Source organism: Dermacentor silvarum, chromosome 7 (assembly GCF_013339745.2).
Source record: "Dermacentor silvarum isolate Dsil-2018 chromosome 7, BIME_Dsil_1.4, whole genome shotgun sequence".
Lineage (NCBI taxonomy): Eukaryota > Metazoa > Arthropoda > Arachnida > Ixodida > Ixodidae > Dermacentor > Dermacentor silvarum.
In genome coordinates, this window is record NC_051160.1 from 59,651,098 (window position 1) to 59,677,283 (window position 26,186).

A 26,186-nucleotide genomic window follows, 5' to 3' on the forward strand; every position below is an offset into this window, starting at 1 on the left:
TTATCTTTATTCAATCAAGCATTTAATTTCGCGTAGAAGTAATGGCCGCCCCATCGAGTAACTTTAGCTCAAGGGTTGGAATTGTGCTACCTGCCATAGGCAATGTTTTTTTTTTTTTTTTTTTTTTAATTTGGTGCAGCTTAAAAAAGACACTCCGTATAGTAATTCCAGCGGGCCTATCCAAAGAAGCACGGCAAGTGGAACGCGTCTCAATTGGTCAAGCAAATGCTTTTACCAAAAGATCGAAGAAGGTTTAATGACAAGAAATGTCGCACCAAGAAGCGTACCTCTTGGCCGACTATGTTACACTGGCGTGAACGTGAAAGGGAAAAACATTTTAAAACAGTATAACGGAGGATGAGGAACAATGACGGAACAATACACCGAACTGGGCACGTGGTGGTGTCCAATGCAGAACTTGGTCACTGCCCCTTGACAAGTACTCAAGGAGACAGACACACTGTATTCGCTCAAACACTGGGACTCTGGGCAAGCTTCCACTTTTTCCGCAAAAGAAATAGAGCGATGGAGGAAAGGACAATGGCGAGCCGCAGTTGCGCTGCAGAGTGGATCCCCTTACAAAAATGAGTATTGAATTTCCGTTGTCGATTTGTTTAAGTATCATTGATTCCATTGAAATTCTATGAAACTCCAACACTCAATGAGCCAGCACAGTGAGATTTCATTAAAACTTCCGTTGTGCATTGCTCAGTAAGTTTTCTGTTGACGAAGTTTCATGGATTTCTCGTTGCATTTGCTCACTTAAGGCGCGCGATCCAATGAAGGAAGCCAGGCATCCCGGCTGTCTGCGTTACGTTCGGATATGCGCTGCCATCGTAGGCCGAAGATTGCCATTCTTGAATTTTTGAGGTCATTCTCCCCCTCCCTCCCCCAATTCCCCCCCCCCCCCCCCTCATTGGCGGATGCAGAAAAGAGACCCTGCGACAAAACAGTGAAAACGTTGTCCGTCTTTACTTCTCTCCGCCCACGTGTAGCCTCGCGCTGTCAGCACATACTTCAGGATGACGCACCAACTTGCCCAAACTTACGTTTTCAGCTGTCGACGAACTAACCACTGAGCGCCTCTTTTGTTGCGCTAATACCCCTCCATCAGTTAATTACTATGGCTAGCGACAGCATGCGTAGCTTCTTGCCTTGCTGAATGCATGCGCAGGCAGACAGAATACTAACAGATGACCGGTTTTTGAACTTGTGTTTCGAACCTATATCATACGTCGATGTATGGATCCCACTGGTGTCTATTAAAATGTCTATTACGTGGCATCGCAAGCTATCACGCGGATACAGAGCCAGCGGAAAGGCGACCTCGAATAAATTTGCACTATTACTTTACGGCAGGATATGCAACAAAATGCAGTGCGATTCACACCGCCGATTGGCAGAGGTCGTGCGACCAGCCACAACGATGAAGATGATTATATTTATCGGCATGAAAAACTTTGAAACAGGGCGGAGACAAATCTCACTTAGCCTGCTTGATTTATTCGGGATTTACAACATCTGTAAATGGCGACTCGACTCATGGAGACTCATGTTCACAGCAGCAAGAGCGACCTGGCCATCGCTTCAACAAAACATTTCGCGATTGATGCCGTTCACGTCTGCTCGCGCCCATCACGCCTGCTCGTGCCCATCGCTTCAACAAACAAAAATTGATCCGCCCTCCTAAAGGCACGCAATCCGATTATATTTATGCGTTGAGTGCATTCTTTTTTTCTTGCCGAACATACGTATGCGTGAATTGTCGATGCGTTTTTCGTGATAAGTTCGATTTGCGTATGTCCTCATTCTCACGTAGTTTTGTTTCTAATATTGTTTGTATACCGCTTTGCCACAACCTCTATCGTAAGGGTTAGCAGCATACGAAATCATCATCATCAGCAGCAGCATACGAAATAAAATAAAGCGAATCAATCAGTCAGTCTCATATAGAAGCTATATATACCGAGGAACAGATTGGCGAATAGAACGCTGTGAGCAGTATTCTAGTTCAAGCATAACGGTATATGATACTCCGGCGGTTTCCTATTTCAGGACTCGGAAGAGAGCACTGACTGCTCCTGAACTTTCTTACGAGCGCGAACGTGGCATTCGGGTATACTATAGCAATTTGGAGGCGAATTGCGTGGCTGAAGTCTGTTTGCTGTCCTTTTGTTTGGGCGAATACATTATTTCTTTTCTCCCCTTCGATTCGCAGCTGCGTGGTCGTGTTTATGCATTGTACTCGCCGTTTTTCTGTAGCGAGGTGGACAGTTGGGCGAGTCGGTTGGGACATTCATTTTGCCTTGCAGCGCAGCCTGCGTCCTTCTGCTGCGCTTACACCTCTCCCACGGTGGCGCTGCGAGCAAAATGAAACGTTTACGTTGCTCGTGTTGCTGACGCAACACAGCGGTAACCGAAGTCGCCTGCATGACTGCCCCCTTTAAGATGGTCAGCCATCTTCGGGGATAACCGAAGATCGGCTGTCTCTGTCCTAGGGGTAGGACAGAACGACAGGGAAGAGGAAGATATAATTTCGGCGTCATTCTGTACCTGCTTCCCCGAATACGCCTATAACGTACTTTTTTTTCTTTCACTGTCAGCTCATTCCCGCGTCGCTTGTCGCTAGGGGCACACGCTCACGTGGCGTGTTGCTCGAGCGCGGAGTTCGTCGCGCTGCTCCTGCGTCCAACTAACACGTACGAGCGGCCGCCCGGCGGCGCGCGCGTGTTTATTGTCTTTCGGGGGGGGGGGGGGGGGGGGGGCGAAATCTCCGGCGCCGTCCCGTCGCCGCTGCGAACGCAACTTGCGCGAGAGCGCCAGACGTGATCGACGTTAGAAAATATACACGGGGGCGCCGCGAGACGTGGAGGATGCGCCCGAAAAAAAAAAAAAAAAAAAAAAAATCTTCGCCGGGGTCCCAGCGGGCACCATCAAAAAACCTTGTCCCTTTCCCCTGGCCTTTTTTTTTCTCGCTCTTTCTCTATTCTTTCTCTCCCTCCCCTTTCCTCAGTTTCTCTCAAGCACAACGCACAGCATACAGTCCAGAGTCTACATATAGCTTCATAACTAATAGAGGGAAAGGGGGAAAACGAACCGATAGAGCGTCTCAGAAAAGGTGGAAGAAGCATGAAAGCGAGAACGAGCAGAAAAGAAAAACAAATAATAATAATAATAATAATAATAATAATAATAATAATAATAATAATAATAACCAATAGAATCACTGCAGGGCTCGGTTCCGTGGCACGGGAGCGGAGATTTCATAAGGCGCTCATTTATAACTTCGCACGAAGCGCAAGTTCGGCTCTGTGGGCGGGCAAGGCCGCTCTGTGTTTTGCGAAAGGTGCGCGTATAGCTCACGAATAGTCTACATGCACAGTGCATATAGACCACTGAGAAGTGCTCCGTACTATATCGAGAAGTGCTCCACATCCCAAGGAGGGAGAAGGGATCACTGTCTGCAGATTTGTCGTCTCGCGCTACACGTACACGACACATCGTGCACAGCACATACGAACTAGCTAGATTAATGTCTTGTACGCAAAAATTTCCTAAGTTAGCTAAATTAATGTCCCACGCCGCACATTCCTGCGGCCAGCTATTCTGCGCTAGGGTAAAGGGAAAGGGGGGGAAAGAAATACGAGGACGATGGGTGAAGATGACGACAGAGAGAAGACGCGAATTATAGCGCATCGGCGGGCAGGTCTTTTCCCATAGCGTATAGCGAGTCTGGTGCACACGCAGAATACGCATGTCGAAATGCTGTTGTTGCTTTTTCTTTCGCGCACTTTCACTGACGTAAATTTCGTGGAACGAGAAGTATTCCAAAAGTTGTACGCCTCGCAGCTACAGCTGCTCCCTCGGCTCGGCCGAGAAGACGACGATATAAGTACATAACCGCCGATCGATGAAATAGAACGTCCTCTATAGTTGACTGTTCCGATCGAGGAATTGACGGAGCGCGGAGTATGGCCGTAATTCCGAAGCACTGGCTTCCTTTTGTTCGATGTCTTTCTTTCTTCAACCGCATTCTTTTCTTTTTCTTCAATGCCGCGTAATCGAGAAGGCGGCTGCATGGCTCCGGCGATTAGGGCGGGATTTTCACGGAACTGTAAACAATTTCCCCAGAAAAGAGTGGAAGCGCCGAGGACTGCTAATGGGGCGCAGCGATAAGCTAAATCGAAAGTCGATTCTGCTCGAACCGTCACTCATTCGTGGAAAGCGCGAAGCGCTGCATACAAAAAAAAAAAAAAAAAGGAAAAGTAGAGGAACCACTATTGATGTATGTGCGTGCGTGTGTGTAGGTCGGGGGCCTGAAGGCTATAGCGTCAACGGCAGCTTATAATAAAAAGTTTGCGTAGGCCTGAGGTGCCATTAACATGAACAGTCGACGAACTGCTACACGCCTCGTTAATGTTCGGTGACGAACAACAACTGCGAGAACAAAAGGAGTAGCGCAGACTTCGCGAACGTTGCAGCTGAAGCAACAAAACCACTTCTGCGGACAGTCCACTAGTGTCCGAGGGAACGCCAAACTACTATACCAGCACCAATTGCAACCCAGTTTTGATACAAACGCCCGTAGGGAAAGTTTGTGACGACAGCGCGACCACACATATCAAATATATCTTTTTTTTTTTTCTATGAAGTTGCCACCATCATGAGCGTTATCAACATTCTAATTTACGTTCACTGCAGGTCGAAGACCTCTTCTCTTTCCCTCTATCCGTCCCTAGCGATCTCTAATTATTCCCAATTTTATCGCACCACCTAATACCACTAATTAGGTGCTACACCCTAGACGACGAACCATATAATTTACGTACGTTTCGCGCTCTGACAGCGCGGGAAACAAAGTCGCGTGTTGCTTACTCACAGCGGTGCGTTTTTTTATTTCATTTTTCTTTCACCCGTCTGGCGAAACAGTAACAATCGTCTGACAGGCTCCGGAACGGCGACAGTACCGCCAGCTGACGGAAACGTCAGCGGTCTTGACAACACGCGAAATCATCGCGAGACACTGCGACCTCCCCTCCTCCTCCTTCTTAGACTCTCATCATCCCTCCTCCGGCATAGCCCCCCCCCTCACCTCCGCAGGCTGCCTCTAACAGAGGAACGGCAACAAGCAACTGGCCACGCGTTTGTCATCTCCACGAGAGCTGAACTAGAGAAAAGAAAGAAAGAAAGAAAGAAAGAAAGAAAGAAAGAAAGAAAGAAAGAAAGAAAGAAAGAAAGAAAGAAAGGAGGGACACGTGGCGCGGAGTCGTCGTCAACGCCACGGACCGCAGGCAGCAGCGAAACCCGAGCCGCGAGTCTCGGATTCCGGTTCACGGGCGAGCCCCGTCAGCACGAGGAGGTCGCGGAAGGGCCGAGAAAAGAAACTGCGAGCAGTAAACAAAGAGTGTAATGACTTGGGGTTTTGGGAAAAGAAGAGAAAGAGAACGCAGCTGAGAGGATGGCCAGAGAGTGTGTGTAGTCGAGAGGATGCTCTGCTGAGACTTTGGCCAGTAAGTCGGGAGGCTCGTAAACCCTTTAACTAGCAGCTCAACAATATTGTTGACCTAACAAAAGCGTCTGCAATAAATAGACAAATCCAAAAAATTAGTATGTGCCTTTCAATTCGCCTTTATTTATGTATCTGCTCAACAGTGGTGTTCACTAAAATGTCGAGCGTGAGCAGCAGCAGCAGATGTATTGGTCACAAAACCTGAAGGCTTCGTCGTTATCTTCTTAGCGCCCATGGGGGTCACATTCTCGCCAATGCGATTTTTTTTCTCCATTTTTTAAGCAACCTCTCTTAAATCCATAAAGGTACATCTCAAGAACACACATTGACCTTGCCAAAGCAAGTGCCAGAGACCAGTGTTGGGCCATACATTTACCTGTCACCACCTGGTCAACAATAATTTTGACCTGCTGTATCTCGCTTAGTTTCTAGAGAAACGTTTTAATATTTCAATTGGTATGTATTTGAGCAAAGTAAAGAAGAACAAAGCAATAAAACCATTCTAAGGTTAAGTCCTTCTTATGTTGCCAGTTAAAGGGTTAAGCGGCGACCGACGAGTCATCTTATATAGAGAAACTTTACCGCGGACTGCATGTAATGTTCCTGTATAGCTTCGTTTACGGGTACTCTACCCCCGTATAGCGTTCACATAAACCCGACCACCGGATTTCGGCCCGCCAAGCCAACCCAGCCCGAATCTATCGCGTTCATGAAAACATAGCTTATAATATCCTGTGGGAGCCATTAACAGAGCTATTAACAGAGTCCATGTCGTATAATCCCTCGTATGGTCCCCCAGGCGACTCGCACACAAACCAAATGCCATTCTGAGCTGAGAAGTGCGGATGACACGCGAAGGATGCAGAAACGGCAAGAACAGCGGCGCAGATGCCGACCATGTTTACGACGACGTATATTCGCACTTCGCAGCAGGATTCCGCCAAATCGCACTATTATTGTATACACTACACTCCCTCTGCTTGTTTCACGTGTCGGTTGAAGGTCAGGCAGAGTATATAGTAAGTCGTGTAAACTGTCACAGTCTGCCACACCTAAACGCACTCGTTTTCTCTGTCTCTCTCTTTTAGGGGCGAAGCACCTTAGGGCCGAGCCTTGTCCCTCGTCGTCGTCCGTTGTCCGTAGCTCTGGTTTGCATGGAGACCGCTAGGGGCGCTGCGGTGCACAAGGGCTATATAAGCGCTGTATATACTGTACACATGCACAGTATATATATACATATATACATACACACATATACAGGGCATTCACGGTTACCCGAATGATGATCCCCCGGTGCTTCGCCCACTCATCATCATTCACTTCGTGGATATGCGGTGATTTTTTTTTTCCTTTCTTCAGTCGCTGCTTCTCTCCGCTTCATCGATCGCTTTGCCAGGCCACGATTTTCTTGCAAAACAACTTAACGTACTGTTCATTCAAGACATTATAACGTATGTCGTGCAGCTAGTATACTTGCAAAAACTAGCGCGTGTCTTGTGAAGTTCATTCAGGCAGGCGGGAGTGATTTGGGAGTCAAGCGGCAGGCACTTGTGCGCACGTGGAGCTAGCTGTGCGAACAATGTATACGTTTCGCAAGTGTGTTCTGTGCGCCAATGTATTTGCGGCGTACAGTATGCGTATATAGTACGAATACGCGGTGGTGAACGTCGCGCGCAGCTTTCATGGTATTTCTGCAGCGTACACGTGTCGTCATTATCTGCTTTCGCCTTACCCCTGTGAGGAGCAGCAGGCCAGCAATGCGCACTCTTCAGGCCGACGTTCTGCTGATTCCAGTTCATTAAAACCCATTAATGCGATCAATAAGCACAAATTATAACCATATCATACTAAACTCATTTCGTTCCACATACTGCGTTTCGTCGCTCTTGCTTTCCTTTTTAATCTTTTATTGTTTTTTTTTTCGTCCCGGACCAATTAAGTTTTTTGAAAGACGCGCCAGTGTTGTTAGCCTGTATGTTATCCTGGTTTTCTTTGAATTCGCGTGCTTGACATAATGTATTTAGTGCGATGATTATTATTCTTGTTTTCATAAGTGTACGATATTTGCCAGTGTAGTGTATTCATTTCTTTGTTTTGTTTTCTCCTTATGACAGACCAATAAGTTACACGCTGCCTTATCTACTCAAAACCTCCCCTAAGAGAGAGAAACAAAGGAAGAAAGACGAAAAAGGTGAAACTGGAAAAAGAAAAAAAAAAGGGGGGGGGGGGGGGGACGAAGCTACGGTTTGGTAACCTGCACTGAGGAAGAGGAAGGAGCGCGATAATGGGCTAATCAGAGATCGCCGGGAAAGGCTTTCATTTATCGGTCAAAGTATAAATAGGCTGATGATGATGACGATGGTAGATAAACCCATACTCTTTATAGAAAAAAAAGTATCAAAGTACTCTGACGTAACACTCCAGTACACCATATACCCCAAGCCACCACCTCTCCCAATCCATTCCGCGCCTGACCTCGAAACGATAGTTTTTTTTTTTTTTTTTGCCTGGTCAGCGTCCCGAAGGAAGAACCTTCCGAGGGCGTCCGCGGAGTTCGCCCACGCATCGCGTGACCTACGCTGGCCTGCGCGCGAGGCGGGAGAAACCCCCGGCAACTCCTATAACTGCACGGCGTCCAAACTCCCGCGAGATCTCGCCGCACGCAGCTGCCGGGCGCGGGGCGAACCGCGGCGGGCTCTCGCGAAGCTTTAACGCCACCCCCCCCCCCTCCCCTCCCCCCCTCTTCTTGCGTTAGCCTGCCGTTGCCTGCCACAACGCTTGGCGCTACCGTAACGCTTTTCGCGGAAACGTGTCTCGCACGCAGCATACGCCCACCACCGCCCGAAAAAGGAGGCAATAAAAAGAAAAATGAACGAACGAGCGAGGGAGAAATGGAAAGAACGAGAGTGAGGTAGAGAGAGAGAGAAGGTTACTTTTCTCTCCCTTCGCTCGCACGCTAGTGTCAAGAGAGAGAGAGAGAGACGATGAGATCGCCAGAAAATAATTACAAAAAGAAACGCGGATGCTGAGATGAGCGCTCTGGTAGTGTTGAGTGTGAGTGAAAGATACGGTGATAGAGCGAGAAAAAGAAGATGAAGTCTAGTGTGTGGCCGAAGGTGGCACGGTGAGTTGTCAGAAACGTTGGAATTCCGTTCGTCTCTCTCTCTCTCTTTTTTTTTTTTTTCGTGAAAGACGACACCTCCGAGGGTAACGAGCTGACGAAGAAGCATCTTCTCCTCGCCGTCGTTGAGGAAGAAGCAGAAGCAGAGACGCAAGCAGATTCATGGCTGAACCAAGACGGCGACCGTACTCTCTCTGGCTCCGCTCCCGATTCAGCGATGCTCCCGCCCGCCCGCGCGCGGCTTTTCCATTCCCCTCTCGTCGCACGATTATTGATCTTACGCACCTCCCGGGAGAGAACTGGCTCGCGCGCTCGCGCAAGCACGCCGAGCCTGCTGACGGGGCGCGCTCGAGGTGGGTAAAACGGGAGTAGTTGCGGTGGTGGTGGGAAGGGGGGGGGGGGGTGGTATAGGAAAGGGTGCAGTAATCGGAAAGAGAAAGTGGACACGGCACGCGCGCACCAACCACACGGAGATGAACACGGAGTTATTTTTGGTATTTTTTGATTTCGTACTCTATATAATTACACGTTTGTTTATTGATTTCCCTTTTTTTTTCCTTCCTTATTCCTTGTAGTTGTTGCCATGGATTTGGTTGTGATCAAGTACACTACTAATTGTTTTATCTTACTACTACTACCTTATTACTGTTTGTAGTACTCTGTATAGATTCATTGTTGATGACTTTTCCTGTTGGTGCCCTTGTAGGTACAAACAAGACGAGCTAGACTCGTCGAGGTGGCCCAGTACTTAGGGCGCAGCGACCGGCCCTCGCGACCGGCCTTCGTCCCAGCGCTCTACTCTCCCCCATACTATAGTAAACTATACTATCTAGTTCACTATATCCAGTACCCTCTACGCGCTCCGCGGCTAGAAGTCTGCGATTGTTTGGGTAACTAGTCATTTATACCATTGTATACCACTGAACCATTGTATAATAATGACTGCAATGTTTATTGATGCCTATCGCCCCCCCCCCCCCCCCCCGCTATGTGGATAGATAGATAGATAAACTTTAATGCACAGATAGAGTTTTGTCTTGCCCCAATGGGGCATCGTTAATGGCCGGAGCCCCTAGTCCAGGGCTCCGCTGGCTCTTGCCATCTTCTCTGCTCTCTGGATGTCTTTAAGATGTCTTTAAAGGACAATAAATGATTATGATGATAAGTCGCCGCTAGCCTATCACGTGGTGGGGGCCTAGTCCCCGCGAACATTTCCTCTACATTTTTTAATGGCTAGAGTTCCAAGGTGTCATACGACGCTCCTACCTAGACTTTTCGTTTCCCGATGTTGAGCGAAATAAAATTGCTTTCGCCAAATGGCCGATATACGTGTGATCGAGTTTCAGACGGTGAAGCCATGAGTTTATAAAACAACTACAGTATCTGTACGTGAGAAAAAGAGAGAGATAGAAAGAAAGCGGTACAGGTGGGACCGGAAGCTTTCCTTCATGCAGCCTATTGCAAGCATCGCCAAATAAGCTCACGTTTCGCTTGTTTCCGCATTGACAGCACATCGGGGCAGTTTCAAAACCCTATGCGTCGGTCGCTCGTGTAGCGGTGGGAAGGAGACACAACACGACATTTCACTGGTTACCCGGGCACCGCGAAATCATCGGCAACGACACAGCCTGCCAAGCTGGCTCCGCGCGTTACACGGAGCACACCGAAAACAGTTCGATTTTTGCTGTCCAGAACTGACGCAAACGCGGCACCTTATACCAAGTTCTTGCTCGTACCATGCATCGCGAGAACTAGAATTCAACGGAGCTCACTAACCGGCGCCCACACAAAATGGAGCCATATCTGAAATTCTTGCTCGACGTGAAGGTACTTTACTCTGTCGCTTGAGAATACGTGTTGCTTTCACGAACGCCTATTTATTCCTAACGGGAATGGCGGACAGTGCATATTGTGACACCGTGTGACCCACAAGAAAGCCTAAAGTACCCGTTGTGTGACTGGCCCATCGTACGAATATCCAAGGAACGCCCTTCGGACTGCTCTATAGGAAAAACCAGAGGCGACAGGCCCTCTACAGAACTGGAGATCCTGGGATCGTGGCCTCGTACGTCTGCGCTTCTCGAGGCCCATCATTTTATATGAGCGCCCTGTGAAAGATTGCACGATGGACGCCCTTGTGCATATATCTGCGTGCACACCGTGAACATTTTTTTTCTTTTACTTTTATAAGTGAAGCTTGTGTTGGCGAACCTTGGCGGATTTCGTGACCGTGGGCTGCGGCCTGGCTGTTCTCCCCCCCATGCCGAAAAACTCAACCAAGCTCAGCGGACTACGCGTGCCGCTTGGTTCCTTGTACCACCACCAGATGGCGCTCACCCCCGCGACAGCGGCGGCGCCGGCCGTGCGGAGTAATAAAAAGACGGTCCAGAAAGCTTGCCTAGCTTTGCGCATCTGTGGCAGCGGCATTGCATTAGCCTCTCTATACAATGCCTGAATAAAGCCTTCCGTGTCACTTTGTGTGGACATTCAATAAACACACAAAATCGTGTTTCGCCTCTCTTCGCACTCACACAAAGCTTCACTGTATATAGATTCCAAGCCGTTGGATCTGCTGAATTTATTTTTCACTCCACTTTTCCCCTCCCTAAGTGCATGGTGGCCAAAATGGTATTAACCTCCTCGCCTTTTCTTTACCACTTCTCTCCCTCTGCGTCGGAAGATCCCGTTGCAGAGATGTGCAAATGACTACTTCTCGTTCAGAAACGGAACGCCCATACACCGCGTACCGACCGCAACATATATTCAATTCCAGCACGGCCACACGTATAAGAAAAAAAAAATGAAGTTTGGTTCTTTTTCAGGCGTTTTCGGTGGTAAAGATTGAGTCTTCCAAGGTTAACGGCAACTGTCTTGTACTTTCAGCTTACATAAACTTTGTACGCACGGCTTCATGCCGTAGCTACCAGCAACGAAAGAGGGGGGTGGGTGGCAAGTGACCCTCCCTCCCTGCCCACCCGGTAGATACGCCTATATGGTTCAAGTTACATGAAGCACCCTGCATAACGGCACGCATATAAAATATCAACCACATATAGAAACAAGCCTAATAAAGGTTCACTTTACAACGAAAAATTATTATGAAAGGTTTCGGTTTAAAGTAACCTCGTATAGGGGACCTCGCCGATGCATTTCTACACTTTGCGCCCCTCAACCACGACCGGGAATCGAATCCGGGACCTTGCGCACAAACAAGGAAGCACGCATTCGCCTCAGCGCAGAATCACGGCGTCCGCGTACGAGCGAGCGTATATATTATAAACGGACGAGTATGTTTATTTTTCTCCCCCTCCCCCCCCCCCCCGGACGCATCGCTCTCTCCCACGCCCGACTTCCTCCTCTCCAGACGAGTAAGATAGTAGCAGTAGCAGAAGCAGCAGCAGCTGAAGGAGTGCATTGAGTGCCAGAATCTCCTCTCATCTGCGTGGGAAATCAGACCGAACTAGCGATTAGGCGGCCGATAATGACGGCGAGAGAAGCGTTATCTTGTACACCGCCGCCGCCGCCTATTTTTATTGCACCGGACGTGTGGTATCTTCCGACCGCCGTTATCTCTCTCCCTCCCTTTCTTATCCATAGGGAGGTCGAGCTAAGACGTACTACGTGCAGTTCGCATGAGTGAAACCGCGTTGTCAGACGAAACGGGCTAGTTCCAGCGCTTGGCTTTCGTTCGGACACGCCCCTTTGTACTTAAAAAAACAATTTAACTATTCAGTCCACTCAAGGCGCACTGGAAAGTCTGGCGTTGTTTATCGGCCTTTTACAGAAGCAGAGGTCTTAGGAACTTGTCCTCACTGCTCGTCGGTCAGTAAAGTCACACGACCCCTTCTGCAGTGCACGAAGGCGACAAACTTGAGTGCCCGACTCTAAGAACGCGGTACCTTCCTTAGTGCGTTTGAATGATCTGTAGACTCATGCTTTCTCTCCCTTTTACTCTCACCCTCCCAACGTGTAGGGTAGCAAACTGGACAAAACAACCTAGTTTGATTTTCCTCCCATCTCTCTCTCTCTCATCCATTCAGTTTAAAGTGGCGGCGAAGAGAGACGCTAAATCGGTTAGACCCGATAAAGTATTCTTCCAAAAACTCTTAAGTTTCGTAAATTTCGCGGTAACACGTCAGATATTAGAATGTAAAACGAAGGTTGCAATTTCACTTTTGTTATTATTTCTTGTTTTTTAATTTCGCGCGGAAACCCAAGCGCTGGCATATATATGTCAGTGGGCCTCGCATGCAGATTTCCAAACACCTTTTTCTGTCCTACCAAGACTTTTCTCACGGTACGAGCGTAATTTTTACCGTTTTCCTTACTTGTGGAAAGGTATACCCTACAAATGAAGCCGAAGTTATTTCTTTCTCATTAATGTCCATTTCGCGCCTCGAACCTGGACAGCGGATTTTACGCGGGTTCCCGGATAAATTGTGACCACCTGAGCTTCCTTTTACTAGCACGTAAATTTGAGTACGTGCACGAGCGTTTTTTTTTTTTTTTTTTTTTTTGCATTATACCTTGGGAGGCAGGCACGTTATATCCTATACTCTGTCACCCATTCATTACACGCATACCGGAAGTCGAGCGATCGCTCTATCTCGCTTAATTCGGCACCGTGCTGCATCGTATACTATCGCTACACGCACAACGGCGCGGCTTTGTCCAACGCTTCAATGGTGCGGTGTCCTTCTAAGCGCGTACGCTGCTCGACTCGCGATTATATCGCAGATACTGTCGCTGGATATATCATAACGAGTGGAAGCTGCAGTAAGCGAGGCCATCTTTGAGGAGGAGAATGAGAGAGGGAGTGAGGAAGAGGCTAGCCGTAATTGAGGGGGACAATAAAAAGAAAAGAGAGAACGAGGGTGAGCGGCGCGAGAATTGCGGAAACGTTTTCTTTTTATTATACTTATTTTGAGAACGGCTCATTCCGTTTCGCTCGACAACCACCCGCCCCGGCGGTGATTTGTGCTGAGAATGGGCATTTCGAAGTACACACGCCCTCTATTCGCCTTCTTTCCTTCTCTCCGCCACCCTACTGCCTACTTTTCTCTCTGTCGGGTCGTCTTTTTCTTCCTCGAGAGTAACGCTTCCTCGACATGAATCGCTGTGACGCGGCAGTCGGCCGTTTCACGCGTCTTGCGTCTGAAACTTTTGTTTCTCGTATTTTTTTTTTTTCCTTTGGGGCAGGCGCGAAAGTTTTCCCAGTCCATTTCGATGCGAAGAGGAAGAGAGAGAGACAGAAGAGGAGAGTGAGTGAGCGACTGAATGAGAGCGGAGTGGAGAGAAGACTGTCCCGTATAGTCTTTCGTGGGGCACGCTGACTATATACCTGCTTTGATGGTCGAAGAAACGTATGAACGTACGTTTCTCTCAGCACTTCTGAGCGTGGCCTCTTCTCAACGCCTCGTCGACCTAGAAAGCGACGCCAGCGCTTCTCAGCGGTACCCTAAGGTAACACACACTTTGAGTGTCCGACCCTATACATTAACGTAATTTTCTAGGTCAGTTTTAAGAATGATGAAGAAATGCATAAAGTAGAAGGAACGAACGCTGGCCTTCGCTAAATGTAGCTCGACATTTTTTTTTTTTATTCCCCGAGTGTGTGCTACCGAAAACTGTTTCGACCTCCCGCTAGGCTACGTGTTACGGCGCTACTGTCGGCATGCGATAGTCTTCACCGCTGGTTGCCTTTCTTCTTCGTATACCCCTCTTTCACAAAACCCGCACGCACCTCTGGACTTACGGGATTATGACGAGCCCCTCGAGAAATTTAGACCAGCCAGACGTTTGCCCCCCCCCCCCCCCCCTCCCTTCTAGACTGCACCAAAAAAAGGCCGGTCTCCAGAATACCCCGGGAGGCACCATCCAGGAGCGGGCCCGCGGTTTTCGCCGTATTCAAAGGGGTACCACGCGCCTGTAGTATGCGTGTGTGGGCGAGCAAGAACACCGTTTTTACTTTCACCCGCTTATTGAGGTCGTCGCTTTCGTTGCCCCCCCCCCCCCCCCCTTTCTTTTTTCTCCTCCCCGCGCGGTTTCTTGCTGCTCAGCGAGAACGGGGTGACAAAAGACGTCTCAGTTCCTCACTTTTTCCGAGAACGTTACGTCATTTCCCGCCCAACTTGGCCCGAGTCCACGGGGTCGTCTCTTGGCCGCGAAGGCTACGCGACAGAGAGAGAAAAAAAAAAAAAGAAAAAAGAAAACGACGCGAGCAGAGCGTATAAGCGAGGCGGTTGCGAGGGTTGCTCGCGTCTCATTCATGGCGTGTATAGCGTAGAGAAGCAAGCGCAACAACGGATACGTTCCTCGCTCGTGCGCGCGCGCGCGTGTGTTTGCGGTTTATGGCCGGTTTGGGCGGGATATATCATACACACTCTCGTAGCTGTCACATAGTGGCGTGGGCGTCGCACGCGTGCGTCTGTCGTTGTCGTTCGGAATGCCACGGCAAGGTCACGCGTACGTAAGCATAGATTACGGGTCTTGTAAAAGCGATATCACTCCCGACACCGCACTTTTTCGTCCAGCTCTTGGTCATGTTTTTATTTTACAGCGGTTTTTCACACGTCCCGCCGTTGTTTTGTCTGCATTCTTTGCGAAACTGGGGTTACGTGGTGGTGCATGGCGTCTTTCCCAGTTCAGCGCTGACGGCAACGTCACGAAATATGAAAGCCCCCCCCCCCCCTTTTTTTTTTTTTTTTTTGTCGCCGTAGATTAAACCTCCCGACTCAACAAGTCGCAAGGATCGGATGTGGAACTGATCACTTGTTCTCAAAAGGTGCGCAAAATTTGATGTTGGGAAGGTCCATGCACTTCAGCATACACTCCCTACTCTAGTAAACTGATCACTTGTTCTCAAAAGGTGCGCTAAATTTGACGTTGGGAAGGTCCATGCACTTCAGCATACACTCCCTACTCTAGTAGGGAAGGTCCCTACTCGACTGCCATGGGCAATTAATCATCCACAGAGCAATACAGAACCACTACAAACATCGCCACGTTTAGTCACCATGATCACCATCATCAGCCTATATTTATGTCCACTGCCGGACGAAGGCATCTCCCTGCGATCTCCAATTACCCTGCGACAATAAATCACAATTAGTCACAGTAAACATATGCAAATCTACGAGTCTCGTCATAATGCATCATAAAGCTGAAATGTTATCGCGTTCTCGCGTTCGCGAATACAACGTAGTCCAGGAACGCTCTCGCGCGCTGAAATTTCGGTGTCAGTCGAAGGATCTCAAAGACTGTCGCTGTATGTCACTGTAGCAGACCCTTTAGCATACGGCGTTTCTCATAGAACCCATAGCGCAGAGTTGGGCGCCCATGGAAAGGTCGATGTTTCGAAATCTTTCCTGGTGGCGCGCGCTTCGTTCTGCGACCGTTCTTCTTCCGCCGATCCTCGCATCTGGCGTGTCTCGTTATAAATATAGACGCTATATACGAGTGCTGATATGAAACAAATCATTCGCGTCCATCCACCGTGAATTCGCTGCAGTCGCTATAGTTTTATGTTGTCGTCTCGCCGTAAATTTTCTTTCCCCTCGGCTTCGTTACAATCAGATGAGTTGTGCTTCCCGCGATTTGCCGCTGCCTGTTCATTTAACTGTGTGGCCAGATGCCAGGCCTAACCGCTTTTACTTATCTTTGTATTTTTTTTTTTTTTTTTTGCCCTAGCTGCCGCTGCAAGTCGACCTAATAAAAGAAGCCCGTCCGGGCGTTTCCGATTCGAGCTTTTAGTTTACTCCTCACGGCTTCACTACGGCTTAACAGCTTGTTGTTTTCTTTTTGCGATTGGCTACGTACGAGGCGATAAAGGTCAGATAGATGGGAGGCCAGGCCGCGTAGGTTAACGAGAGGACCTTCCAGCTGGCTGCCCCCGATCTAATAGGGAATTGAATAGTTGAAAAACGAAACGGCCCGGTGTTGTCGAATCTGTGACGTTAGGTCGTCCAGGACGAAGTTAGCGTAGCCCCGTAGCTCTACTGCGCCAAGAGCGTGGGTGTCTGTGTCGGAAGCGAATCGAATACTTTTTTCGAATAATGAATAGCCGTTATCACAACTGACATAAAACGCGTTCAGAGGAGGGCGAAATCCAGACTGCGAACGAGAGAGCTAGGTGGTTAGAAAACACCAGGTAAAAAAAGCTGACTATCTCGAAAGTCGTCAATTGTAATGCTATAGGCACTTTCGTTCGGCGATCTTTTCGCTGCAGCTTTCTCGAAACGCTGCTCCGCTCTGCGTGTCCAAACTTGAAGCTTTTCCTCTTCTCCCTCTTTCGCTTTCTCCCAATACATCAGTCCCAGGCACGGCGCTCCCAGTTTGGCGAATCCTCCAATCCTTCTCCTTTCACAGCCAACGAGCGGGGATCTCAAGCCCGACGATTAGCACCTAGAATGAGCCGCATATAAAAGAAAGGAAATAAGAAAAAAAAAAAGGGGGGGGGGAAGGGCACCAACGCTACAGTGCTTTCTCTCGCGCGAGCAAAACGACTTCGCGATCCATTGAGCCGTTTTCACTGCCGCCTCTCGTCGTCGTCGTCCCCTGACTCTCCCCGTCCCCAACCCACAAGAGCGTCGAGTGATTCATGCTGCTGGAACGAAGCCGGCAGGTCAGGCAGGAGGGACAGAAAGAGGGTTGGCCAAAGCAGTGGGAGAGCAAGGGGAGTGTGCTCGCTGCACCTACACGGCAGACGCCGCAGCCTCACGGGCCTCTCTCCTTTGACGAGAGGAGGCCTTCGGCGATGAAAGCGCAGGACCCCCCGAAAAGCCGCGCGCGAGGTGTGGTGCGTATCCTGGCAGCGCTCTCTCGAACCGCGGGATGCGAGTTTTGTCCCGCCAGTTCTCAGCTGTTTGCCGCGTTCCGTCTTTGGGAGATCCTCCTCTGTTGACTCGGTGCACGGGAGGTGCATTATTCGGAACGACTGACAAAATGTGACCCGCCGTGGTTGCTCAGTGGCTATGGTGTTAGGCTGCTGAGCACGAGGTCGCGGGATCGAATCCCGGCCACGGCGGCCGCATTTCGATGGGGGCGAAATGCGAAAACACCCGTGTACTTAGATTTAGGTGCACGTTAAAGAACCCCAGGTGGTCCAAATTTCCGGAGTCCCCCACTACGGCGTGCCTCATAATCAGAACTGGTTTTGGCACGTAAAACCATATAATTAAAAAAAAAATTTTGACAAAATGTGCGGCGTACGAATTCGACATGACGTCACGGTGGTGGTATTGTAACCGGTTGGCAGCAATCCGAGCGGTCAGGCCAATGATTTAGAGAAAAAGAAAGTATGTTACATACGAACACTAAACGAAAAATGGCAACACAGATTGGAAGAAAAATACGGCAACATTGTTCTTTACTGCGACATCAGTTAAGAGCTCGAAAGCTTGTTTAGTGTGTCTTGTCTTTTCCGTTAGGCCGCCACCGTCAGGCCGCCTCCTAAACCTCGGCTTCGCTCTCACCATGTGGCGTGCAAAAAACGAAACTTTGACCGCCAACAGCACTGGATGTCGACCTCATGCCGACACGGCAATGCGCAGTTGGATGCCGACGGCGTACGTGACCACGCGACGACATGCGCAGCACGCCGACAGAAATCCCCACTCGGGCTAGGGGACGCGAACCTTCACAGGGGTTCGTCGCATGGGAGTGTCAGCTTTCCGTCACGAAGCTACTGCAAATCGCCTAGAGCCGCACTAGGTAGGACACAACGATGCGGCGGGATCGCCTCCGAGATCTCCGGCGCGACGCTCCACACCGAACACGCGCAGGCCAAAACGCCTGCGCGTGTTCGGTGAAGCTAGGCGTCAGACGGTCGAACAGAGAAGCACTCTGGCCTCACTTCGCAGTCACCGTATCGCAGTATTCGCTGCGATGATTAGTGAGGAAAATCGACGCTCTCCAGAGCCGCCCGGCCCTGCTCAACATGTTGGCCAGTACATCGCAGCCCTCCGTGACTCGAAGACACACACCGCCGCGACGGAGCTTATACTTATCGGCCTTGGGTAAACAAGTGCGTCGCGCGGACCAACTACCGGTGCTTGTGTGTGTCTGTGTGATCGAACGCCTTGCCAACTCCGGGAAACCCGTACCCGGCGCGGCGGATGCGCTCGCCGGCGCTCGCAGTCTGCCAAGCGCGTCTCCGACCACTGCGATTTTAATCGCTTCCGCTCGCTCTTCCCTTTCCCGCGTGTTTGCATTTTCGATGCATTCTTCGCGCGGACTCCTCGTAGCGTTCCAGAAAGCGAAAAAGCAAAAACATAAGTAAACGAAGCTGGTCGTGAAGCAGACTGCCAGTTCCGAGACTCCACGCTTCCACACAACGCCGTCTGCGGTCGATACAAGGCCTCTGAGATATGAGACAGCGCGTTTTACCATGCGCCTCCCGGTCTCGAAGTCAAGCTGACGCGCCCCCTAAGGTCGAAAAACGGAATCTCTGGTGAGGTTAATATGAATCTTCTGAATATTTCTACAGTTCACCCGTTTGCTTACAGGAGGCGCATCATCCATACATAGTAGACCATTTCCTTCAAGCCGTTCTTGTAGTGGCTTCGTGTATGTGCGTATCTTTCCTCTCACTCGTTTTCTGTCCCGTACTTTTTACTACAAAACACTCTTCCATTTCTAGCGTTCTTTCTGGCTTATGAAACCGCTTGTCCCTATAAGTATGACTTTCTTTTTTTTTGTACTGTAGAAGGGTAATATACTAACAAAGCTGAAATTATTTTTCATGTTACTGTATCTTTAAAGGAGTAATGAGCGTGGAACTTTTGGCGCTTACCAATAATAAAAAGAAAATATGAACTTCGTTATGGTGGAGCGGCAAAACTTGCGGTAAGGGGAAATATGCCCGCAAGTGCAATTCGTCTGCAGCACGGCTGACTAAATAGCGAGATCATGATAACGATGATAACGTGATTATGTCCTCTGAAACTGCTGACCCATGCCACTAAGAGAGCAAAGGCGGCGCCATGTCGAGTAGAGCGCGCAAAATGAAAAACAAGACCGACTACACGCGGAGATACACAAAAGCCACTCGTTACGTTGATTGGCACCCAGTGGTGGAGCGAAGTACGTCTCGGGACTGAAGGTCTGCGACTTCGCGCTAGAGTCGCGCGCAGCAGGCTCAACCGTAGTTGGGCGGTACCGCGTCCTCGAACTTGCGCATATTTTATTCGACCCAATTAATAATCGTGACTGAGGCCCGTCCTAATTAAGCAGCCACATTTGATTCGAGAGCCAAGTAATTGGACAACAGCGCCGCCGCCTCTTCATCAATAGGAATACACCTCCGCGGTTTCTTCAAGCCACTATCGTTCAATGACCATTAGGTGGGATCTTACGGGCGACCACTCCTCCTGATAAGACGCGAGCACCTCAAGAACGATCCGATACGGGGCAACTAGCAACGAAGCATTGAGAGGTAAACAAGGTTGCGCCAAAGTAGAAAGAGCTCGCGTCCGTACATTTTCTAAAGGGTGACACTAAAGAGAAACAAGATCAGTTCAGGCTGATAAAGCATTCTTTCAAAAGCATATTTCCCTTGAATTCAAGGTAAGAAATGAACTACTAGAAGCGAAAATTGAAAGCAAAATTCCTTTTTAATTATGCGCCGACGCCTCAACACCACTACGTCAGCGTGATGCCACGAATTTCTGAGTATTTCCTCACATTTGGGCCGTTGTGGCGCAGCAAATGTTCTCGAAACTCCCACAAGTTCAGTCTTTGGCTCCTTTACAATACAACGTAGTCCATTTTTGTTGATCAACAATTAACAAGGCCAGAGTGGAAGCCACCACAACCCATGACGTCACGGCTGGCTGGTGCGGGAACCAATAGGCAATGTAGAATTCTCTCGAGAATTTTGGTATCTGCCACAGGCAACCTTTAAGAATTTTTTAAGTGTTCGCTGAAACACCTTGTATATCGAAATACCTATATAGCGAACTTTTTTTGTGGATCCCTTTCAGATTCGATATATCCGTGTTCGACTGTATACGCAACAGAGCGAGTAGGTAAAAGTAATCCGTAGTTCGCTAGTGGAGGCTAAGTTCTTAACAAAACGTCGCTTTATGCATTGAAGTACAAAATTAACTGGAACGCCAATGCATTTCTCCGCAAAGTTCGGGAATTAATATCTCGAAACTGGTGTCATCCCGAGAATTCGTTCCAAGTGGATCCGCTTTGCGAACTCCACGGCTACAACTTGTAAATTGCAATATGGGCCATCAGGTCATTAGTTAAAAAGCTAATTAGTGATTTTTTGTTAATTAGTCGATTATGAATTTCAATTTTTTGTGGAAGTAATGTGCGCCTCTTCGAGTAGACCAGCTCATTAACTAGAATCAGGCTATCTGCCACAGGCAACCTTAAATAAATTTCGAAAGTGTTCGCTGAAACACCCTGTATAAGTAAACATTGTATACAAACATTTTCAAGGGGATTTTACTGCCGTTCGTTATACACAGTAATTCGTTATATGTGGGTTCAATATATCCGGGTGCTACTGTACCTTGCATATATGTAAATATTATCTTATTAGCTCTATCCGCTCTCCCTGTCACTCCCCCTCTGCCCCGCACGAACCTGCATCTGCTGAGCGTCGATAACGAGTCGCCGACGAGGTCCCTCCGGACACATCCAAGCGAGACCAGAGCTCAAAACAGCGATAGCTGATGAGAGAGCAAGAAAGATAGAAAGACGAACAACACAGGCGTGGCGAGCGCTTCAGTCTTGCCGGTAAAGAACTCCCACCGTCAGTAAAGAGAGGCGAAGGGCGACTTGTGGGTCAGCCCGCTCCGCCGGAAATGGCCCTCGTGAGTAGGGCTACAAACACACTGGCCGGAGGAGAACGAGGGTAAGAAAGAAAGCTGCGGAGGAAGCTGGCGAAGAATAAAAAATAAGTACAGCGCGGAAAGCAAAAAAAAAAAAAAAAAAGCATATTAAAAAAAAAGGGAGAGAGAGCGGCACAACGCCATCGCACGATGCAGCCGGGCGGGCAGGAAATACAACGAGAGAGGAAACGGCCCTCCCAAGCTCACGCACGCACCACAGGCCATCGGCGGGGGGGGAGCTGAAAAGTACCCGAACCGCCGGGTGTAGTGGAGGGGGACCGCATATGCCGCCGGCGTATGGGGCGCTCCTTACACTCCCCCCTCCTCTCCCACACTATTTCTTCGCCACACACCCTCAGAAACTCTCTTTGAGCCTCCGGAACAACAGAGATGCTTTAAGCCAGTCGCGGAAGCAGCTGACAGCCATACGTACTTTCGAGAAAGAAAAAAAAGAAAGGAAAAAAGAAAGCTGTAACTATGTTGAAGCAGTGCCAGCGAGTGAAATAAGACTGATAGACGCGAGTAAAAGGAGCAAACGCTACGCACGTTTTGCTGAAAAAAATAAAAATAAAAAAGGACTGGTCACTGATGAGACAGAGAGACGTGCGTGTACGTGCCCGAGTGGGGGCGAAGCCGTTCATGGTTGCGGAGACACTGTCGCTGAATGACCGACGGGCCCGAACATGTATTATCAGCACGCCGAAGACCCGACATCCGTTTCTCGGCGGATAACTCGATGTTGTGCCCCGATCACGACGAATGCGTGAAAGAAGCCGCCGTTTCGACAAGGATAAACACGTCGCCGGTGTCTTTATAAGACAAGCGTTCATACGAGCCAGCGATTAGCTAACAAAGACTGATGAAATCTTGAGATGGCAGGGCCCGCTGCACTCGCCTGGGGCAAACGTCGCTTAAAGTTCGTCTCTCGTATGCACGTATGATCACCTGACAGCCCCCGCTGCGTTTTCTTTTTTTTCTCTCTCTCTCTTTCTACAATGCGAGAACGAACACACGTACGTTCGAATCCTTGGTTGCCACGGGAGATTTTTCTTTTTTTTTTTTTCGCAGCACACATACCACCCTCGCTTTTTTAAGCACCGCGCGCAGACATGAGATTCGTTCGATCGGCCGTGGGATGGCGGCGAATAGCAAGCCGCGACCTGATTAAAATAGAACGGGTAAAACAAATCAGAAAATGCCGACAGACGGGAAACGACGGGCTGCGTTCTCGGTTGTTTTGAAAACCGCGCGCGACCAAGACACTGGTTGCGCTCGAACGTTTCGCTTTCTCTCGGGCCGCTCGGTGTCGTTAACCGCTCCTGCTTTTATTTCCTTTCTTTCTTTTCTCATTTTTTTTTTCATAACTCTGTTCTCCCTACTCAGTTCACGGTAGGTGCAAAGCGGGGAGTGGCATGACGGAGAGACTTGCGAGCCGGCGATCGCAGAAGTAGGCCTAACCAACACGGCTTCTTCGCCCGTGCGTCGGAGCAGCGGAGGCGCTGGTCGGAGAGGTTCGGCGTTCTAGCATCGCGGCGTGCTACTCCGGAGAAGGCGGCTGGAAAACGAGCGAAGAAGCGAGAGAAACCAGAGTTGGTTGCGGCGGTGCGCGCGGCGACGGCTCGGCAGAGCTACGGCCCGCTTCGCTGCTCGCAATGGTCGCGGAGAGCGAGCGCTGCTTGCAAGGGATTGAACTTGAATCGCGTGTCCGCAGGGGTGTGGTGCGGAGGATCCCGACGAAGAGGACGCGCGGAAGACGGAGGAATTGCCGACGGAAGGAACAGAACGAAGGACCGAACGGAGGGACGGAAGATAGAAGTAGCGATCGGCGAAGGAGACGAGGAGAAGCAGCGAGCGAGCGAACGTACGGCGAAAGAGGAGGACGACGCCGTTGCCAGCGCTCCCCTCGGCGTGGTACGACGCCGCCCGCGAACAGGCCCGAAACCGAAGCGGCACCACAGCGCCGTTTTGTTCGCTGCGTCGTTCGTTGGCTGGGTGAACGCAGTCGGATCCTTAACCGCGGCGAACTCGCGAACCGCGTTCGACCTAAAGGCGATATGGTGGGAGAGAAATGCAGGCGTAGCTAGCACGGAGAGCGTCAAACAATCGGAAAAAGGTGTTTCGGCCAATGAAAACTCCGCATGAGCGGTGGCGGCGGGGCTGGCGAAGTAAAAAGGAAGGTGGGCTCCTTTGATATCGTTTGGGCCACCGATCGTCGCGAGACCGGAGCGTGAGAGGCGAATAAAAAGATTCGCGCTAGCCAAACTAACCGGCGAATAGTACTCACTCGTGGAAGCTAGCTTCGGTCATGTTCCCTCCTCGGATGGAGTGTCATTTTGGTCGCGCGCGGGCGTCCGTCTTGCGATAATCCTCAGGTGTAGGGCGACGACGGCCCCGACTTGCCCGAGAAGACGTCGTCGTCGCCGCCGTCGTGGAGCTGCCTCGAAGTCCTTCGCACGGTCATCGACGGTCGCCGAGTTTCTCTCCTATATCAACGCCGCTGTGCACCGCTCTTCGAAGATCCCCCCTCACTCGCAGCACGGAACGCACCCGACGCCACTTCTCACACGGCCGACGACGACTGCCCCGCCAAAGCCCCAGCACACCACTCACAAAGCCCACACCGCCGCTCGGGCACCGCCGCTCCGCTCTCCGAACCGACGGCGACGTGAAGCGCTTCTCTGTTCTTGCTGCGCGCGAGCAACTGGGAAGGAGAGAGCTGCCGCGCCGGCCGCGCTGCATTCTGGGACGGCCAACGCCGACCGGCGCCCGCTGCGCTTCCTCCGCGCGCCGAGTCGTAGGCGAAATAGTGCGCGACGTGATCACGTCGTGTGCTTCGAAAATAACTCGCAAATCGACACTACCGACGGTTATACGCTAATCCGAGCATTAGCGAACGGCAGTTATCTTCGGATTTCAGTCACAAAGCCGCGGTGCCTTTCCCAGTCTCCGTGTTTGTTTGTTGAGCTAGCGAGCGGAGTCGGGGGAGGTTTTTTGGATGCTGTCAGGGTGCGGACGCTGGGCGGCGGGCGGAAGGCATTGCTTTCTAATTTTTTTTTTTTCCTCCGTAAGTTTTCTTGCAGGTTTCTCCTACACGGAGATGTAGGAACCGTGGCGCGAGAAATCCGCATCTATGCCTCGCGTTTTTGTTTTTCTCTCTTTCTGTACGCACCGAGCGACAGTCGGGGCTTCGATGAGGCGTGTCTCATTTTGGGAAATAAACCAGGGAGGTAGGGGGCTAGCAGGCGCGTATTTAGTGTGGCCCAGCCTATCGCGTTTTTTTTTTTAAATTTTTTTCCAGTCTTATCACCGATGCGGCTTCGAGGCGCCAGCGATAACACCCAGGAACGAGGAAGAGTATCTGCGTCCGGGAGTCTCTCGGTTGGGTTCTGCCACCTCGCTGGGCTTGCGTTCCTCAAAAGCTGCTGGTATCACCGGAGGCGCACCGTAACAGCGCTCGTAATCTTGGTGTTCAAGCTCCCAGGTTTCCACCTCATGTGAAGCGGGGAAATCGAGTGGTTAACTCGCGTAAGAAAATCTTGCGAAGAGGTCTGAGTTCGCTCCTCATGCATCCAAACTCGTTACGCTACGCAGTGTAGCGCAGGATGCCTCGAGTATCTTTTGGTAAACACGGGTTCGGAGCCCCTGCTGCGTTTGGGCGTGGCTTTGCGCAGCGCGGTAACAGACGTCGAAAAAAAAAAAAGTGGATTGGTTTACGTGGTCACGTGGATGTGGACTGTACGTATGCGTTCAGAGCAACGGGCATTCTCGAGGATTTTCGTTAGTACGCAACATATATCTTCGCGACGTCGCTAATGCGACGTTTCGACACGCATGTACACTGTAAGGTAGGAATGCTTCCACGAGCGAACATGCAAAACGGCGTCGTTTCGTAAACGTATCGAAACTCACTTGTCCGGCTTCTGAATCGAGTTTCCTTTCCTTACCACTGTTTTTTAGCCTCTCAGGCGAGACCTCTCGGCATTGCAGTGTTATGAAACAAGTGTGTCAACATGCTTCACGCTTTCGTGTTGCCGTGTAGCGCCTCTCAGTATAGTCAGTGATATGATTCCTTCTCTCCCATCGCAGTTCACGATATCTCAACTTGCCGCCCCGTAACTACAGTTTCGAACAAGAATCGTTTGCCATTTTCGGCCGCTTATCACCGGGCTACCACGACCAAGTACGGGCGCCGACCTGCTAGTGGAAAGGAGTAAAATTTAAATCGAAAATTGTTCTTCTCGTGTCTATACAGGTGTCGTAGAGCTCCCAGTCAAAGCTACGAATTCCTTCATTACACAAGCACACTGCATAATTTGGAAGGCACAGGATTGAGGATAAATTTGCTGAAATAGGGAAGAAAGGAAACGCAAGAAGGTTAATTAGCTACACTTTCTCCAGTTTGCTACCCTACATGTTGGGAGAGCGAAGTGAAAGAAGGAGATGAAAAAAAAAAAAGGCAGGAGTTTATGTACTAAAGAGTAAAGGCACTCTCAGATACTCGGCAGTTGAAATCTCTCGTTCAACTAATCGGTTCTTGTTGGTATTTAGTGCGTGTTGTATGTATGTACGTGTGCCTGTGTGTGCGTGATAGAGAGATATTGGTTTTACGTAGATATTGCACTCGGAACAGCGATACACTTGTGTTATTAAAGTACTCAATAGAAAGACAGCTTATACCGGCCCACTTGAAGGCTCGATTGAAGCACTTTCA

At 49.8% G+C, this 26,186-nt stretch overlaps 1 protein-coding gene across 2 annotated transcripts in view; it reads right to left on the reverse strand.

Annotated features, from left to right (window-relative positions):
- LOC119458091 (sprouty-related, EVH1 domain-containing protein 1) overlaps positions 1-24,202 on the reverse strand; it is a 74,872-nt gene extending 50,670 nt beyond the window's left edge. For both annotated transcript variants that reach the window (XM_049670748.1, XM_037719907.2), the window contains exon 1: positions 23,760-24,202. In XM_049670748.1, the coding sequence (XP_049526705.1) occupies positions 23,760-23,782 (23 nt within the window). In that variant the 5' untranslated portion in view covers positions 23,783-24,202. The remainder of the gene's footprint in view (positions 1-23,759) is intronic.
- Between the last annotated feature and the right edge of the window lie 1,984 nt (positions 24,203-26,186).